Source organism: Tripterygium wilfordii, chromosome 4 (assembly GCF_013401445.1).
Source record: "Tripterygium wilfordii isolate XIE 37 chromosome 4, ASM1340144v1, whole genome shotgun sequence".
NCBI classification, from domain to species: Eukaryota; Viridiplantae; Streptophyta; class Magnoliopsida; order Celastrales; family Celastraceae; genus Tripterygium; species Tripterygium wilfordii.
In genome coordinates, this window is record NC_052235.1 from 13,912,001 (window position 1) to 13,929,286 (window position 17,286).

At 36.1% G+C, this 17,286-nt stretch overlaps 1 protein-coding gene across 1 annotated transcript; it reads right to left on the reverse strand.

Annotated features, from left to right (window-relative positions):
* Positions 1–15,705: 15,705 nt before the first annotated feature.
* Positions 15,706–17,082, reverse strand: LOC119995978 (transcription factor MYB36). The gene is made up of 3 exons (XM_038842463.1): positions 16,903–17,082; positions 16,674–16,803; positions 15,706–16,571 (listed from the first exon to the last, which is right to left on the reverse strand). Exons 1-3 carry the CDS (start codon positions 17,036–17,038, stop codon positions 15,884–15,886), a joined length of 954 nt encoding a protein of 317 aa, XP_038698391.1. The 5' UTR covers positions 17,039–17,082; the 3' UTR covers positions 15,706–15,883.
* Positions 17,083–17,286: the final 204 nt, after the last annotated feature.

Consider the following 17,286-nt stretch of genomic DNA (forward strand, 5'->3'; position numbering starts at 1 on the left):
GAAGGTTGAAGAAGCTCTATGAGTGAATGAGAGAGTCTCAATGTCTGAAGTTCCAAGAGTCCAAAAAGTCGAAGGTCCGAAAGTCCCCCTTTACGAAGGAGGAAGGGGGTTTTACAGTAGAGTTGCGTGACGACCAAGATTGACATGGAGTACATAATACGGATAATAGTGGGAAAGTGGTGACGGGTGTTAGGACGCGTGGCTTGTTTTGGTTGGCCATGAGTGAAATCGTATGAAGGTCTGGCGGCTCAATGTTAGACATTGGTGGCTGGTCGACTGACTCGGCGTGCTTGGCTCATAGGTCATATTTGTCTTATCGAGACTGGATCTGACAATGGTCTCAGACGACAATTGTCATGGGGCGGCCAAGTCAAAGCAGCGGATCATGGTTTAGTTGTATGATTGATAATATGCACTTATAGCCATGATATGCAATGGAGTTGAGTTGGATGATTGATACCTGAGGCGAGCATGACCAATGCTAGCCAACCATCCGTAGTGTTGATCGACTTGGACGTTAGTCAACTTGGGCGTTGATCAAGTTGCTCGTTGACCTACTCGGGCATTGTCCATCGATAGTTGATGGGGTGGGATGTCTTTGGTTTGGTCCCCCGAAGATGTTGGACGCCCATGGGCGGGCCGCCTTAGGCTTATTCTGATTGCGTTGACCGACTTGGTGGTTGACCAACTTGGGCATTGATCGACTTGGTCATTGGTAGTTGATCGACTTGGGCTTGGACGCCACGCCCGAGTATGGGCACTGCCTTAGGCTTGTTCTGATTGCGTTGACCGACTTGGTGGTTGACCAACTTGGGCATTGATCGACTTGTTTGTTAGTTGTTGATCGACTTGGGCTTGGACGTCCGAGTATGGACTGCTTAGCTTGGATGTCCGAATATGGATTGTTTATGTGCTTTTGAACATCTGTGGTCTTGTTCGAATTGGGTTCGACCCGTTCGACTTTATTGGTCAAATTGTGCGTTGACTGCCGTCTTGTCCAACTGTGGTGACTGGGTCATGCATTGACTGGTAAATTAGTCCATGACGGTTTTTTGCCACTACAATATGAACAGCATAATATAGATTATAACAGCTCCAAGAAAGCTGGAAATGATCATGCAGAAAATAGGATAACCGAAGCAAGCTAAGATCAAACTTAAGACCAAGTCTAATAGAACACAACAAGCATCAAGCAGAAACAGCCTCATGTAGAACCAAGGAGTCCCCAGACCTCCAACAATGAAGGGAACCGACCGCCGTCTTTGAAAGGTTGCACTGAAGAAAGTTTTATTTTTACCCTGTCCATGATAGAATTCACAACTAAATTTACCGCCCGCGAAGTCTTTTCGATATGTAGTATCGAGTATTCCTTTCATGCCAGACCCCTTATACCGCGGCAGATAAACAAAGCTTAGCAATGACATTCACCAAACTCTTCCCCTTTAAATTTGTACTGATCCAATATACCAAATCCAGCCATGGGAGAAACGGGCATGTGATCCCAGTTCTAGCATTAACAATATATAAATGCAAACACATTATAAATATAAAAATGTATCATATCATATGTACATGTTTGTACTTTTATACTCATTTGGAATGATAACAATGATTTTAAAAATAAATATTTTAAGTTATAGAGGATTCATTGAATTGTGATATATTAATATTGAGAAATAACTCATTTTACTTTATTTAGAGGATTTAGTAAGATGTATTGATGTGGATGCACTCTATTTTTTTTTTTTTTAAAACGGAGTAGGGTGTGGATGCACTCTATTTTTTTTGAAATGGGGGAGGTGGGATTCGAACCTTGATCACCAAAGTGATATATGTCATATTTACCACTCCAAATAATAACTCAAGTGTACATGGATGCTCTCTAAAATCTTCCTATTACATGTATTTGCTTATTACATTAAACTTGTACACATTTATATTATATGGATAATGTTTGAGACCCTCAAAAAGTGACCCTCAAAAGATCCTCATTTAATGTGGAGTGTTGGATGTGAAGTACGTCATACATGTGTGTTTTTAATCAATGACTATTTTAATGACACATAGATTTTGGAGACTTTTGGGGATCAAATTTTAGGGTCTCTAGCATTGTCCTTGATTAAAAACACACATGTAGAACCCACTTCACATCTAACACTCCACATTAAATAGGGTTTTTTGTGTATCATTTTTTGGGATCTCAAGCAATATCCTTCTCTATAATATAATACTCTTCAATTCGCTACGATATTTGACATCAAAGATTTATGGTTCCTTATTCATAAAAAAAAAAGAAACTAATTAAAAATTAATCACAGTTGCCCTGTAGCCTGTTTGGTAGGGCAGAGACCACAGCGGATAAGCGATCCGCTTGCGGGCAACTCGCTGCCAAACGACACATTTTCGCCAGCGGATCCTCTGGCGCCAAAGGGAGCTTCTTTCTGCATCGGAGAGAAAATGCTGTAGCTTTTTGGCGTGGGTCCCACGCCAAAAAGTAGCCGCTTTCTTTTTTAAAATTTTTAAATGTGCGGGTCCCACATTTTAATATAAAGTATTATTATTTAATGATTTAAAATTATGAATTAATTATATTTATATTTATGTATTCTAATAAAAATATTTATATTTACGTTTATGTATTCTAATAAAAATTTTCACAACATTTTAGTTAGCATTGAAAATCAATTTTTCCGTTGTACCAAACGGAGCCATGATCTCAATTATCCCGCAAGAATGAACCTGGATTCACGCTGAGTAAAAACCAACTGGAAAAAGTTGATTGGACACTAAAAGGCCCATACTGGAAGACGTATACAACACGCTGCCCCACTAAACATGGAATTGATAAGTCGAAAATACCCCTCGAAACTGCCCTTTAAATGCCACACCTAGCCCTCATCCAAACGCACTTGAAGGCAAAAGGCTCCTTTTCGTTACACGGTCTCTTCGTTTCCCTAGCCATAAACAACGTCAGTCATGTCTAAGAATGCCGAGAATGTTTAGTGGCATTGATATTTTGGTGTCAGGAGATGCTGCTGCTGCTTTGGGGTCGACAGGTCAGAGAGCGATGACTCAATCGAGCGAGATGCAGTCCGGATCTCGTGCGATCTACAAGGACAAGTATAGTGGCTGTTCGACTGGTTACTCTGTTAAGGAAAAATCTGGCGAGTTCGTTGACGGAAGGACTGGACGCGTCGGTTACAAGGAGGAGACTACTTACACCAAGACCCTCAGGGTTAATGATAAGGTGAGTGGATCGTCTACTGAGTACCAGACTCAGGTCAAGTTCAAGGAGGTTCACACCCCAGGCCCAGCCTCAGCCAAGTCTAACAACTATAAGAGCTCTGGATCTAAGAGCAACAGCAAGAGCTATGGCTATTACTAGCTTTTCTTATGAATCGAGTGCTTGTTTGGGAATTACCAAAAAAAATAGAATGCTAGTTCCGTGTTTTCTGCGTTTTAGGGTTCTTGTTCCGTCTTTAATTTCAATCGCAAAATTATGCTGTAGTGTCTAGACCTGATCGATGTATTGGAAACTTGTTTTTCTAATGTATTGAGATGGCTTTTAAATATCTGTTGAGATTCTGATTGTTTAGGTAATCGTTGCCTTTACTATGTTAGGGTTCTTTGCAATGAAGTAAGATTCAACAGTTTTGATCAAGAAAAAAATCAATTAACATGAAATCTGGAGTCCATTTTTCCTTTTTAGGGTTCTTGGCGATGGGGAAAATTTAACAAGGAAGAATCGACAGTGGATGTGACCAATAACTGCAACCGATAAAGCAAATTTGAAGGGAAGGATTGTGATTTGAAAGGCCTTGCCCTTTCTGTGACCACGGTAACAGTAAATGGAATCCACAGTGACGTTCCTGATTCACTGCAGCTGACAGGGATTGGTTGTGACGAGAAAGATTTTACCTTGCTGTTACAGTGGTAACAGTAAATGAAATCCAAAGTGACGGTCCTGATTCTCTGTAAAAGAGATAAGAAATCAGTATCAGAACGGTGATGATTGAGGTGAAATAACGGACGTTGGGATTGGCTGTGACGAGAAAGATTTTACCTTGCTGTTACAACGGTGACAGTAAATGAAATCCAAAATGACGGTCCTGATTCACTGTGAAGAGATAAGAAATCAGTTTCTGAACGGTGGTGATTTAGGTGATGAAATAACTGAGGTGGGGAATGTGCGAATGAGTTAAAAAGGAGGAGATGGGAAATGTTAGGCTTCTCCAGTGAGGAAGCTAGAATTCTCGTGCATGTAAACATGTCGCACACGTAAGGGCATCTCCAACATATACTGTAAATTTAAGGTATCATTTACAGTATTTGACAAAAAAACACACTTCAGCAGATACTGTATTCAATACTCTAAAACTGCATTGTGAACAGTAAAACGGTAGATGTCCAGTTTTACTGTAGAATACTGGACCCAATATTTTAACCAAAATATTAATTTATTTTTTGTTTTCTATCTTTTATCCCTAATATCTTTTTGCGATCTCGAGTTCTCTCTGTACCCCTCTCTCACTCAGTCAGTGCATCGTCGATCTAAGGCCGTCATCGGTGTGGGACAGATCAGCTCTCACTGCTTGCCCTCGGTGGTCTCTCAACCCACGATCACCTTTCTTATAGGCGCTATCTTTCTCTAAACCCATCTTTCAAACAGGGAGGACGCGACGTCGATTTAGGGCTCTGAACAACCATCTCTAACTTCAATTCAGGTATTCAAACTCTAATTTTTTCTACACAATTTAGTGATCCTTGTGTGTGTGGTTGTTGATTGATGGAAACGAAGGTGGAAATTGTGAATATGGGATCACGATGTTGATTTTGTGATTTATGAGCTATATCAAATTTGGGTGTGCATATGATCTTTAACATGAACTGCATATATATTATAATTAATTATTAATATATATTTAATTTCTGACATAAATAAATATCAATTGAATTATTATCATGTCAATTGATTTAAATGTAAAAGAAATTGAGTTCAAATAATAAAAATTGAAAGTATAAATGAATATTTAAATGATTTAGAGTATGTGCTGAATGGTAGTAATGTTAGAGAAATTGTAAATCTGTGGAAAGTGTATTTTTATTGTAAATTTAGAGTTTTTGTTTAAAGTATCTGCTGTGGGTGGCCTAAGGCAGGATGAGAATGTATGATGGGCCCTACATATTGGCCCAATTTTAATGCAGACTATATGTTTGTACTTCTATAATTATTTGAAATGTAAATATGTAATTAGAAGAGAAAAGGCATAAATATGCTGGTATAATTGGACATTAATAATTATCGGATGGAGGCAGAATTCTGATGAAGACATCCATCATTATAACATAAAAATGATACATTCCACCATTTGATGATTCTCCTGCAGTTGCACCAAATCATAAGAAGCCGCTGGTTTGGTTTTGAGAATGTTTCTGAAGCTCAGCATGGAAAGTCCCCACGTCGGATCGCTCCATAATCTCTGAGAGTGCATCCAATCCTTGTTGAATTAGTGTGAAAGGAGCCATTGATTGTCCATGATTAACAAAATGAGTAGAATTACACATACCATTTTCTAGTGCTATAAGAGGATTTTGGGGTTTGATTCAACGATTGAAGGAGAGGATGCAATTTGGGCCAAAGTGAAGGATTGTTATAGATAGAGAAGGGATTGTGAAGGCCTTGAAGTTGCATATGAAGTTGAAACCTCTCAATAGCTGTGTTACTTGAAGCCTGTAAATTTTCTTCTGCAATAGTACTTCTACCTCCAAATGGTTCAGAAGATAATCTATTTAATTGTTTGTTCTTTCCAAGTAATTTCCTCTTCAATCTTGGGTTCCAGTAGTTCTGATGTCATTGTCTGTCCTTCCAGGCAATTGTGCTGCAATAATGGACCACCTATATATATATATCCCAGCAGTCTTGATGTCATTGTCTGTCCTTCCAGGCAATTGTGCTGCAATAATGGACCACCTCTATATATATACCAAGAAATAACCCGACCCCGTACATCCGTCACAGTCACAATGGTATTGTTGAAACTTGCTTGAACATGAATAACTCCTTTTGGTATTCTACGTGTATTCTTACGTGAGCCAATACGTCCATTCCTACGAGAACTGGTTTTTGTTTTTGTTATAGTTTTGGCCATATTTTATTATCTCATAAATATAAGTCAAAGATATATGGATATCTCCATTTCATGTCAAAATAGATCCTTTTTTATACATCGGGTCCAATCTCCTTTATCTTGAGTAAAAAACAATTTTAGGTTACCAGTTTACTAACACTCTTCCAACCATATACCTCATTTCATATCACATCCAATATTTAATTATTTTAAAGTAAGAGAGAGGGAGAGATGCAAGAGAGAGAAAAATAAAATGTAAGAGAGAGAAATCGAATAAAAAATAATTAAAATTGATATAGGTAACATAAGTCATATCCTAGATTTGAGTTACCCAAAAATGAATTCTAGATATAGGTAAGAGTTTAGGTAACCCGTTGGAAGGTAAAAGATTGAAAAAGTGTCACTTAAAACAAGTTTTTACTTATTTTGAATAACTCATTGGACATGCTCTAAGAGAATACCTCATAATAATAGATATATCTAATACATGAAAAAGAGTATGTGCAGAAATTAATTAAGTAAATGAAAGAAAGCAAAGAAAGTCTCTGACACACCTGCTTCCAATACTTAGGAAGTTGAATGGAAAGGTCATTGATAAATATACACATTTTTTTATTAAATACACATAATAAAGTCCTTATTTACTCAAGTGCTTTGCTTAACTACTATCAGGAGTGGACCCCACCCAATACGTATTGATGAAAAAGAATATGTGCAGAAATGAATTTAAGTAAATGAAAGAAAGCAAAGAAAGTCTCTGACACACCTGCTTCCAATACTTGGGAAGTTGATTGGAAATTACAAGGCCCATATCGGAAAACGTATAGAAGACGCTGGACATGGGATTGATGAGTCCAAAATACCCATCGAAGTTCGAAAACTGCCCTATAAATACCTTGCAGGCTTGCACTCACCCAAACGCACCAAAAGCCTCTCTTTCGTTCAGTCTCTTCATTTCTTTAGCCATAAACAACGCCAGTCATGTCTAAGAATTCCAACAACAGCATCGCCAAGCCTAAGAATTCCAATAACAGCATCGCCAAGCCTAAGAATTCCAATAACAGCGTCCCCAAGCCAGTCATGCCTAAGAATTCCAAGAACGAAGTCGCCCGTATTGGCCATGCTCCTTTGGTGTCGACAGACCAGAGAGCGATGACTCAATTGAGAGCTCGCGAGATGCAGTCTGTATCCCGTGCGATCTACAAGGACAAGTACAGTAGCTCTTCGAGTGTTTGCTCTGTGAATAAAAAATCTGCTGAGTTCATGGACAGGAAGACTGGTAGCATCGGTTACAAGGAGGAGACGACGCATGCGAAGACTTTCAAGGTTAATGATAAGGTGAGTGGTTCGTCTTTTGAGTACCAAACACAGGTCAAGTTCAAGGAGGTCCACATCTCAGGCCCAGCCAGAGCCCCGGCCCTAGCCCCGGCCCCGGCAAAGTCCAACAACCATAAGAGCTCTGGATCTAAAAGCAGCAGCAAGAGTCATGGCCATTTCTAGCTTTTCTGATGAATCGGAGTGCTTGTTTGAAACTTGACAAAAATAAATAAAATGGAATGCAAGGTTATGTTGTAGTGTCTAGACCTGATCGATGTATTGGAAACTTGTTTTTCTAATGTATTGAGATGGTTTTTAAATATGTGTTGAGATTCTGATTGTTTAGATAATCGTTGCCTTTACCATGTTAGGGTTCTTTGCAATGAAGCAAGATTCAACAGAGTTTTAATTAACAAGAACAAAAATCAACCAACATGCAAATGTGGCATATGTTAGAGATAATAGTATTGATTGTTTGGGTTAATGTTTGCATTTACATGAAATCTGAAGTTGATTTTTAGGGTTCTTGGCAATTAAATCGCGAGCAGATGTGAGTCGAGTGACCAGTACTAAACCGTTGATACGCGTTTAAAAGTGTGTATTTAGCAATTACCTTAACAAAAAGTGTGTGAATTTAGATGCACCGCAAGAAAAACCTAATAGACAGAGGGACGATGACAAATAGGGAGAGAAAGGGCATGAGTCATAACAAATAGAGATATATTTTATTATTTATTTTAATTTGTTACAACTTAAATGCGTAGTATCCCTAAATATAATTTACACAATAATTTTAGTAACATATATGTTATTGGTAAAAAATATAATTAAACATCTACTAACATTTTCAGGAACTATATCTGCGATCATTTTTTATCTATCAAAATTGTCTACCAAATGTATCCTATATATGCTATCATTTGAAAATTAAAATGGATGTGAAAATTCATTTGGGTGTTGATTTTTAGAAATTTTTTTGTAAAATTGAAAACCAAACCAAAAAATCAAAATTAATATTTTATATTTTATAAAATTCTTTCATGTTTCCTCTTTCCCTATGCAAAACTGTTTAAGAAATGAATTTTGTTTTCAATTTTATTTCTTAATTTTTTTTTTCAAAATCTAAACTCAAAGTCAATATTTAAAAACTAAAAACAAAATAGGTATAACAGTTAAAGAGGACTCATCATTGGCCTATTCTGACTAAGCCATTCACAAGGCCCAGTTTCCCTTGTTAAGTAGCACATCGAAAGATGTGGGAGTCAATTCTTTATTTATAAGGATAAGCCCACTGCTTTACTATCAACAAGATATTTTCCTATACTTAAGTGGGTTAGACTTAACCTATTTGCTTTGGCTTAAGGAGAAACAAAGTGATACGAGTCAGATGTATTCATGAAAATCGAACAATTCAAAGTGGATAATATTATTTGTCTGGTAGGCGTGGACACACTCAAATTTATATTGCTTCACATTTTCTCCCTATTAGGCCCCACAACTTTATTTTTCTTCCACAAAAACGCGTATCAACTTTTGATAAAATCCCAACACATCACATCATCCTCATGCCTAATACTATATAAAAGTGTGTATCATTTGATTGATCAAAGCCTCTAATATTGACTTTATTATGTGTATTTAGTAAAACAATGTGTGTATTTAGCAATTACCTTGATATATATACATAAATATATGTAAGAGTCTATATATCACATCAATCACTTTTAATCAATCAAATGATGCACACTTTTATATAGTCAATTTTTTTTATATAGTCAATTGAATATAATAGTGTAACACTTACCCGGATTTCCATACATATAAATATGAAATCAACTTCCAAAAATGTAAAATTATATTACAAATATAACTCTATGTGGACAACTCTGAGTGTTCCTTGATATCTAGAAGGATGGAATATCCTTAATTTACTAATCATTTGAAAATATATTTTAAAACGTAAAAATGTGAGCTCGTAAAGTCCAACGAGAGATACAATTTACAAACTAATCTGAACTCTGTTATAAATATAAGTATCAAAATTATATATATCCATAATATCAGGTATTCCAATATCCAAAATATATATATATATATATATACACCATAATTTGGCCATCAACAACTTATATCACACAAGCACCAAAATCAAAATTTTGGGCCCTTCAGGAGATAGGAAGTCGGTTTTCATGGGGGCCCACCTTATGATATTATAGCTTTTTTTGTCTTTTCTTAAAAGCTGTTAGGCGGGCCCCATTATTTACTAATATATTGCATTTAAAAAATCCCTTTATTAATTTCTTTATACATTTATTACATTTTACTTAAAAGAATTTATATTATTATTTTATTAACAATTTTTTATTAACATTTCTTTATCAATTTTAATTAAAAAAATATTTATATTATTTTTTTTTACTTAACAATTTTTAATCTCATATCACATAAAAAATCATATTTTTAATTTTAAAATATTTATTAGATTAAACTTAATAACAAAATGATTAAAAAATTATGAAATTTATTATTAAATTCAAGATAATACTTTCACTCAATAACTTTTCCGTTAGCGTCTATTTTTAGTTCACTAAACAACTCGTAGCATATTCAACAGTTTTAAGTTTAGTTTTTTTTCTACAGCATTTTCGTTAGCATTGAAAATCAAATTTTTCGCTCTATCAAACGGACCATAACTTTATTCTATTTGTCTAATTTGTGTCTAACTCATAACGACCAAATTTCATAAAATGTGGATATACATTTACCATGGATTAGACTTGAGTACTCGAGTTTGGTCATAAATGTATAAACGATTACATTCATGTATATTTGAATGATCTAATATTGTTTGATTGCGATGAAATTTGTGATGCATGATCTTATACGATTGATACGAATTATCAAGACGAATAGGTTCAGGATGCCTCTTCTTGAGATTGTTGGGGCGACTTCAACAAATATGACATATTGCATAGCATTCGTGCTCTTGAATTCCTAAAAGGAGGAATTACTACGTCCAGGTTTCCTTAGCTGGGGGTTACGCGATGCCTACCATTATATCTCAGTGGAATTACTTCAGGTATGAGTGCGTAGCTACATAGGTTTTATCATATATAGAACAACATGATGCATACATGCAGTATACTCGTTCTAGGTTAATAATGAACAACTTACTGTAAGTAGTACATTAATAATGAACACCAATATTAAGACAATAATTGAAGCATGAAAGTTTTATTGTATAATCTAATATTTTAGTACAAACTACAAACTATGGGCACATTCATGTACAGACGGATACAAAACAATGAGACCCACCACTTGTTCACATTATGTTCCCAAATTCATCAACCAAGCATGGAATTTTTTTTATTTTTAAATACACTTTTTATTGGACTGAAAAGTCCAAATAAGAACAGTCGATAAATTGATTTTATAAAGGAAAAAAAAAGAAGGTCTGGCACTGACTTGTCTGCACTTAACGTGTGGAGAGGGGCTTCTTCTCTGTCTCGGTCTGTGTGAGTGTGAGTGTGAGTGTGAGTGGGAGTGGGACCTCTGTGGGCAGAACTGGGCAGCTTATTCGAGGATATGCTACTCTTTTTCAGGTCTTTGCATATGTTGTTTATCTTCATGTTATGTAGTTGAAATGTCAAACAATTGCTGATCTCAGCTCCGTTCTTGGGTGCTTTACTGTTTCAAGGTGTCACAACTGGAATCGCGATGCGGACAGACTTACAAAAAGTAATGAAGTTGCTACCAATTGTTTTGGAGGTGTAATTAGTCACCTATAAAATATCGATATGCCATTTTGAGAATTGGGTTCGGGGGGTCGATTGAGCATAGGGAAGGTGTTAGCACTCTACGATACCCGCTTGCGCGGTTACCAACACTTGAAAATATTTATGAGATTTTTTTAGAAAAATGGATTTTTTAAAGAACTCCATCTACATGGGGACAAAATCCCTCGAAGATAGAGTATGCAAGCTTATAAAGGAGATGTTTTTTATTTTTTTTGAAAGTGAGATTTTTAGAAAATGCTCCTTCTATAAGGGACAGAATCTCTTGAAGAATGAGTACGTGACCTTGCGTAATTTATTGAAAAATGAATCATTTTTTAGGAGAAAGTAAAAATAATATTTACAAAGGAATAAATTAGTTTTAATAAAAAGAAATGAATGTCCCACTTTTAAAATTAACAATAACCATTTTAGGATTAAAGTCGTTTCTCACGAATGGATAGTAAAGACAATCTTTGTCTCGGGACGATAACTATCCCGATTTTGAAAATCAAAACAATTTATAGTAAAATGAATGTAGGCCCAATTCAAAGATAAAAAATAAAGTCCAAATGGCAGCCAAAAAAAGAGAAGAAAAGCAAGCCCAAAACAGTAATGAAAAATGGTCCCAAAACTGGTTCAAATATAAGCAAAAGAAGTCCAGATTATTGCCCAGAAACAGCCCAAGACAGGTCCGGAATTGGCCCAATACAGATCTGAAATCCTGCTCAAAAACCAACCCAAAGCAGGTTGTAAATCAGTCAAAAATCAGCTCTGAAATGCAGCCCAAATAAAGACTAAAGTGGGCCCAAAAACAGTCAAAAAAAACACAGCCCAAAAAACAGTCCAGAAAACTGCCCAGAAGCAGTCCAAAAACTGCTCAGAAAACAGCCTAATAAACAGCCCAGAAAACAACCCAGAAAATGCCTAGAAACTGTCCAGAAAATAGCCTAGAAACTGTCCAGAAAATGCCCAAAAACTGCCTAGAAACATGCCCAGAAAATGTCCAGAAACAGCCCAAAAAAATCCTTGTTCATGGTGTTTTCTCACAAATCAAAAGGGGAAGAATTGTTTTCCAATGCAAATAGGATGATGCTCAAAAATTTGTCTATAACAAAATTATGAAGAATGAAATGAAAAAAGAAATGAAATGACAATATGCATAAGATGGAGCTCAACATGTCCAACAATATAGTTCACCAAATCAAAGCCTAGAATCTCTTCTCTGTACGGAGACATAATATCTCGAAAAGGGGAGGAGCATGTTTATGAGATTTCTATTTTGGATGAACATCCTTTAGCAAGAACCAAAAATGAAATGAGGAAAGCCTTGTTTAAAATAAAGATTGAGAAAGTAGAATGAACCAAAACAAGTCAAGGATTCTCTCTACTTTCTTCTTTTTCTTCCTCTTTTCTTTCCTTCTTTCTCTCCTTTTCTTTTCTCTCATTCTTCACCCTCTGCCGTTTCTTTCACCTTTCTTTTCGGTGGGGACTATTTGCACCCCTCATTTTCCCATTCACACTCCCGTTCTCCCAACCACCAAACACGTTCCTTAGCCATCCCGAGTTTGGCCGGTGAACTCCAATCGGGCATCTCAATGTCAGTTTTGGTCGACCAAGAGTTTGGTCGGGTTCGTCTTTGGCCGATGAACTCATTGGTGGTGATGGTTCGCCGTTTCGTCGTCGGATTCAACCGGATCGGAGCTTTTTCTTCACTACGACTGCGAGCTTCAAAGGACGATTCCGGAGGCTACAGGCGATGGTTTGAGGCGAGGTTGATTGGGTTATGCTCGTAAGGGTCGAGAAGCTTTTTGGTATGTCAGTGGCCGGAATCGAAGCTTTTTCTTCACTATGGCCGCTAGCTTCCAAGGACGATTCCGGAGGTTACGGGCGACGGTTTGAGGCGAGGTTGGTTGGATTATGCTCCTGAGGGTTGAGAGAAGCTTTTCTGTATGTCAATGACTGGAAACGGTGGCTGGAATGAGCATGACAATGGTGGCTGGTGTTGGTGAGCGTGAGAGAAGAGAGAGATTTGGGGTGTGAATGGATTTGTTAAGGGCGTGTTTGGTGGTTGGGGAAAGGGGGTGTGAATGAGAAAATGGAGAGTGCAAATAGTCTTCATCTTCTTTTCTTTGTGTCGTCTCCTTTTTTTTTTTGTCTACTGTAGCCGTCCCTACCCTCTATTTTTTTGTCCCCCATTTCCAACTCAGCCCCCACCCCTTTTATCCTTTTAGGTCTAAAATTTTTTTAGGGTTTCTTTTTGGTGTGGGCTTTGTGGGTTTGTCATGGGTTTAGGTTTGTAGATTTTTCATGGGCTTAATTTAAGAATTGGACTTAGTTTAATAATTGAGTTTTGGGTATTTGTTATTTGAGAATTGGGCTTACTTAAAATTAAATGGGCTTAAGTCTTAGATTTTGAGTTGGATTTTTATTGAAATTGAATAAGAAAAATTGAATGAAATACACCAAATAATGTATACGCACGCACCAAAAATACTCAATGAAAAATCGACTTGGACAAAATCCGAGTATTACACGGGGGAAGTTTGATTGATCTCAAAGGCCCTCAAGGTTTGATTCCTCAGGTGCTTGGGGACTTGAGGGCCTAGTTTTGGGCTCTATTTTTCTTAGGCTTTTGAGACATTATTTGGCAAAGTTCTGTTGTATAAATGTATCTTGGGTCAAGGTTCGTTTACTCAGGTTTGGTGTTTTGGAGTCCTAATTTTGGGTTTAGATTTTTACTTAGCCTTAGCTATGGTTTTTGGGAAAGTTGTTTGTATCTTCGGTTTATCGTTTCTTTTTTTTTTCTCATTATATTTTATTACATTCTCACAGACTCTTATTATATTGTTTCTGATTAACATAGTCTTTTATTACGTTGTTTCTAATTAACAATCTCTTATTACATAATTTTCATTAAACACATATTCTCATTATTATATTGTTCCCGATTAACACATATTCTCATTAAATTTTTGAAAAACAATGCATTTCAATTATTTTCGATCTAGAATAAGAAGAATGTAATTAGGAAGTTATTACATTATGACAAAGGAGTGACATAATATGATAAAACATTGTTTTAAGTGTTTCAAATTTCTACATACTGTTTCAAAAACAATGTAATTAAGAACTTCCAGGTAAAACCTATCGACAATTTGTCTTTTTGAAAAGAGTTTTATATGCTGAATCCAAATATGTAGTTTTCTTTTAAAATCTAATATATATTTTGAGAGATAAAATGTTTTGAAGTTTTGTTTAAGAAAAGAAAAAGTAAAAAGCTGTGATGTTATTAGGATTGGTTGTTTTAAATAATTAAGGGTATTTATGTATAATAAAAAAGACAAATCATCTTTCCTAATAAGCATGCCACATAGTTTATGGACGTTTATAGATGATTCAATTATAAATCTATAGCGTTGTCGTTTTATTAATAGATTTATTTTAAGATTAATAAAGAGTGGTCTTCTCCTCATTGAAGTCATTATCCCGGCCTTGCGGCCACCAGGGGGAGGGCTTTGAGCAATCGAGCTTGACTTCTTGTTTGCTTCTTCATTCCTTTTCTCTTCTGGCCAACTCGATTATCATGTTAACATTGAAATCTTCTACCAATTTTCGTTTCGATCTCCGTCTCCAGTCACATCAATACCACCGCCATTGGCACCACTCCCTCTTGCCAAGCAAGATTTAACATCGAACATAACTATTGCAAAAGCAGTAGCTGCAATGAACAAAACCATTGGAAACTCAGGCTATGAGAGAACAAAACAAGGCAATGAACGAACAAACAGAGTTCCAGGTTTGTGCAGTGCAGTCAAGTTATGTCAAACTTTGTTAAATCCTGTATCTTATTTCTCTATTTTGTTCCCGCATATTTTTTACATTCGAGTTTTATCGTCAAAAGCACAACATGATGGCCCTACATATTTCCTCAATTTTAATGCAAACTAATGTATGGGCCTATGGGCTACAGGCTCAATTAGGATGGTAGATAGAATTTGCTTGAAGTCAGGCCCAATAAAATGTCAAGACCTTACCTTTTAACATGGGCTAGCCGAGACACCACCTTTCTCAAGAATGGTTAATGTTTTCTTGTAAAGTCCCTGTGTGGAAGTGTTAGAACTTAAGTGGATTAGTTTGTGGTTTTTTTTAATTCAAATAAAAAAGTAGAAAATAGAAAATCCGTTTATTGGTAACAGTATTTTCATTGGGTAGAAACTAGAAAAGACATAAATGCAAACACATTATAAATATAAAAATGCATTATATATACATGTTTGTACTTTCATACTTATTTGAAATGTAATTAGAAGAGAGAAGGCATAAATATGTTTGTTCATGACAGGATGGAGGTAGAATTTTAATGAAGCATTGGTAATCATCCATCATTAATGATTTAGAGCATTTTATAAATTTAATCTAATTTTGATTCAATAATTACTAGTGTTTATATGTATATATAGAGAGAGAAACTCATTCTATTAACGACAAGATCTAGAGTTTAACAAAGAAAAATGACATTCACATTATTATGCACACAATTTACACCATATGAAGACACACACACACACACATATATATATACTCTCCTCCTTCTCCAGCTTATGACTACAAACCACAACTAACACAATCCCTAATAATAAGTTAATAACATAACCAGAATCAAATATTGTAACCAAATTCATAATCCTGGAACATTCCCTCAGACTGATGATGATGAAGAACATTGGTTGAATCCCACGAGTTAGAAGATGTCGATTTCGACTCCAAATTGTCATTAGACCACCAACTCCAATTGTCCTTTGAACCACTATCCATTTCTTTAGAACAATCAAATTCCACCATTTGATGATTCTCCTGCACTAAATCATAAGAAGCAGATGGTTTGGTATTGATCAGAATGTTCCCAAGCTCGGCTTCCAACGTCGAAACTCGCTCTAATCCCACATCGAATCTCTCCATGATTCCTGAGGATGGGATAGGAGCCATTGATTGTCCATGATTAACAAAATCACTAGCACTACACATACCAGTTTGTAGTTCTATAGGAGGATTTGGGGTTTGATTCAATGATTGAAGGAGGGGATGCAATTTAGGCCAAAGTGAAGGATTGTTATAGATAGAGAAGGGATTGTGAAGGCCTTGAAGTTGCATATGAAGTTGAAGCCTTTCAATAGCCTGTGAATTCTCTTCTCCAATGGTACTATTAGCTTCACATGCTTCAGAAGATGATCTATTGATGGTGGATTGTTTTTTCTTTCCAAGTAATTTCCTCTTCAATCTTGTGTTCCAGTAGTTCTTGATGTCATTGTCTGTCCTTCCAGGCAATTGTGCTGCGATAATGGACCACCTATATACATGAAAAGGAATATGTGAACAAATTAATTACCTAATTAAAAGAAAGAAAGAAAGAGCTAAAAGACAAGCAATTAAGGTTGAAAAGCTCACACACCTGCTTCCAATACTAATGTAAAGGCTGCAAATGATGTTGTCTTCTTCTTCAGAGAATCCACCATGCTTGATGTTTGGTCTCAAGTAATTTAACCATCTTAGTCTGCAACTCTTGCCACATCTCTTCAGCCCTACAAATTAATCAATACCCACCAAATCATTCTCAACACAATCAATTATATAACCATGTATGTATATATATATAAGGAGAAGCTCTTACGGAATATTACCAATTTTTTGAGGAAGTGCAATCCAGTTGCCACCCATGCCAAACTTTTCCATATAGGCCTTAAGCTTAGCATCTTCTTCAGGAGACCATTGTCCTCTCTTCACATTGGCTTTGTCACAACATGGAGCTCTACCCATCTTTTTTTCTCTCTTTCTTGTTATTGTGTTTGAGGTATTGTTGGGAAAGTTTGGGGAAGGAAGACCAAGATTTATAGGGTAGGAATAAAGGGGGTGATGTGATGGTTTAATATTGAGGACAAAAAGTCCAAAACCTCACAATTCAACCCTGTTCTTATTATAATCTAAGGTTTTTTCATTAATTCTCTTTAATGTTTGCCTTTTGGGTTAGTTGGCTGGTCCATATTTTTTTAAACCATGAGACTAGA

What these genes read in the sequence shown, in the direction of transcription:
- LOC119995978 (XM_038842463.1), bottom strand. Translation starts at nt 17,038, where the DNA reads ATGGGTAGAGCTCCATGTTGTGACAAAGCCAATGTGAAGAGAGGACAA. An exon ending in TGCACTTCCTCAAAAAATTG is followed by an intron (nt 16,804 to 16,902) that starts GTAATATTCCGT and finishes ATTAATTTGTAG; the next exon opens with GGCTGAAGAGATGTGGCAAG. An exon ending in TACATTAGTATTGGAAGCAG is followed by an intron (nt 16,572 to 16,673) that starts GTGTGTGAGCTT and finishes TCATGTATATAG; the next exon opens with GTGGTCCATTATCGCAGCAC.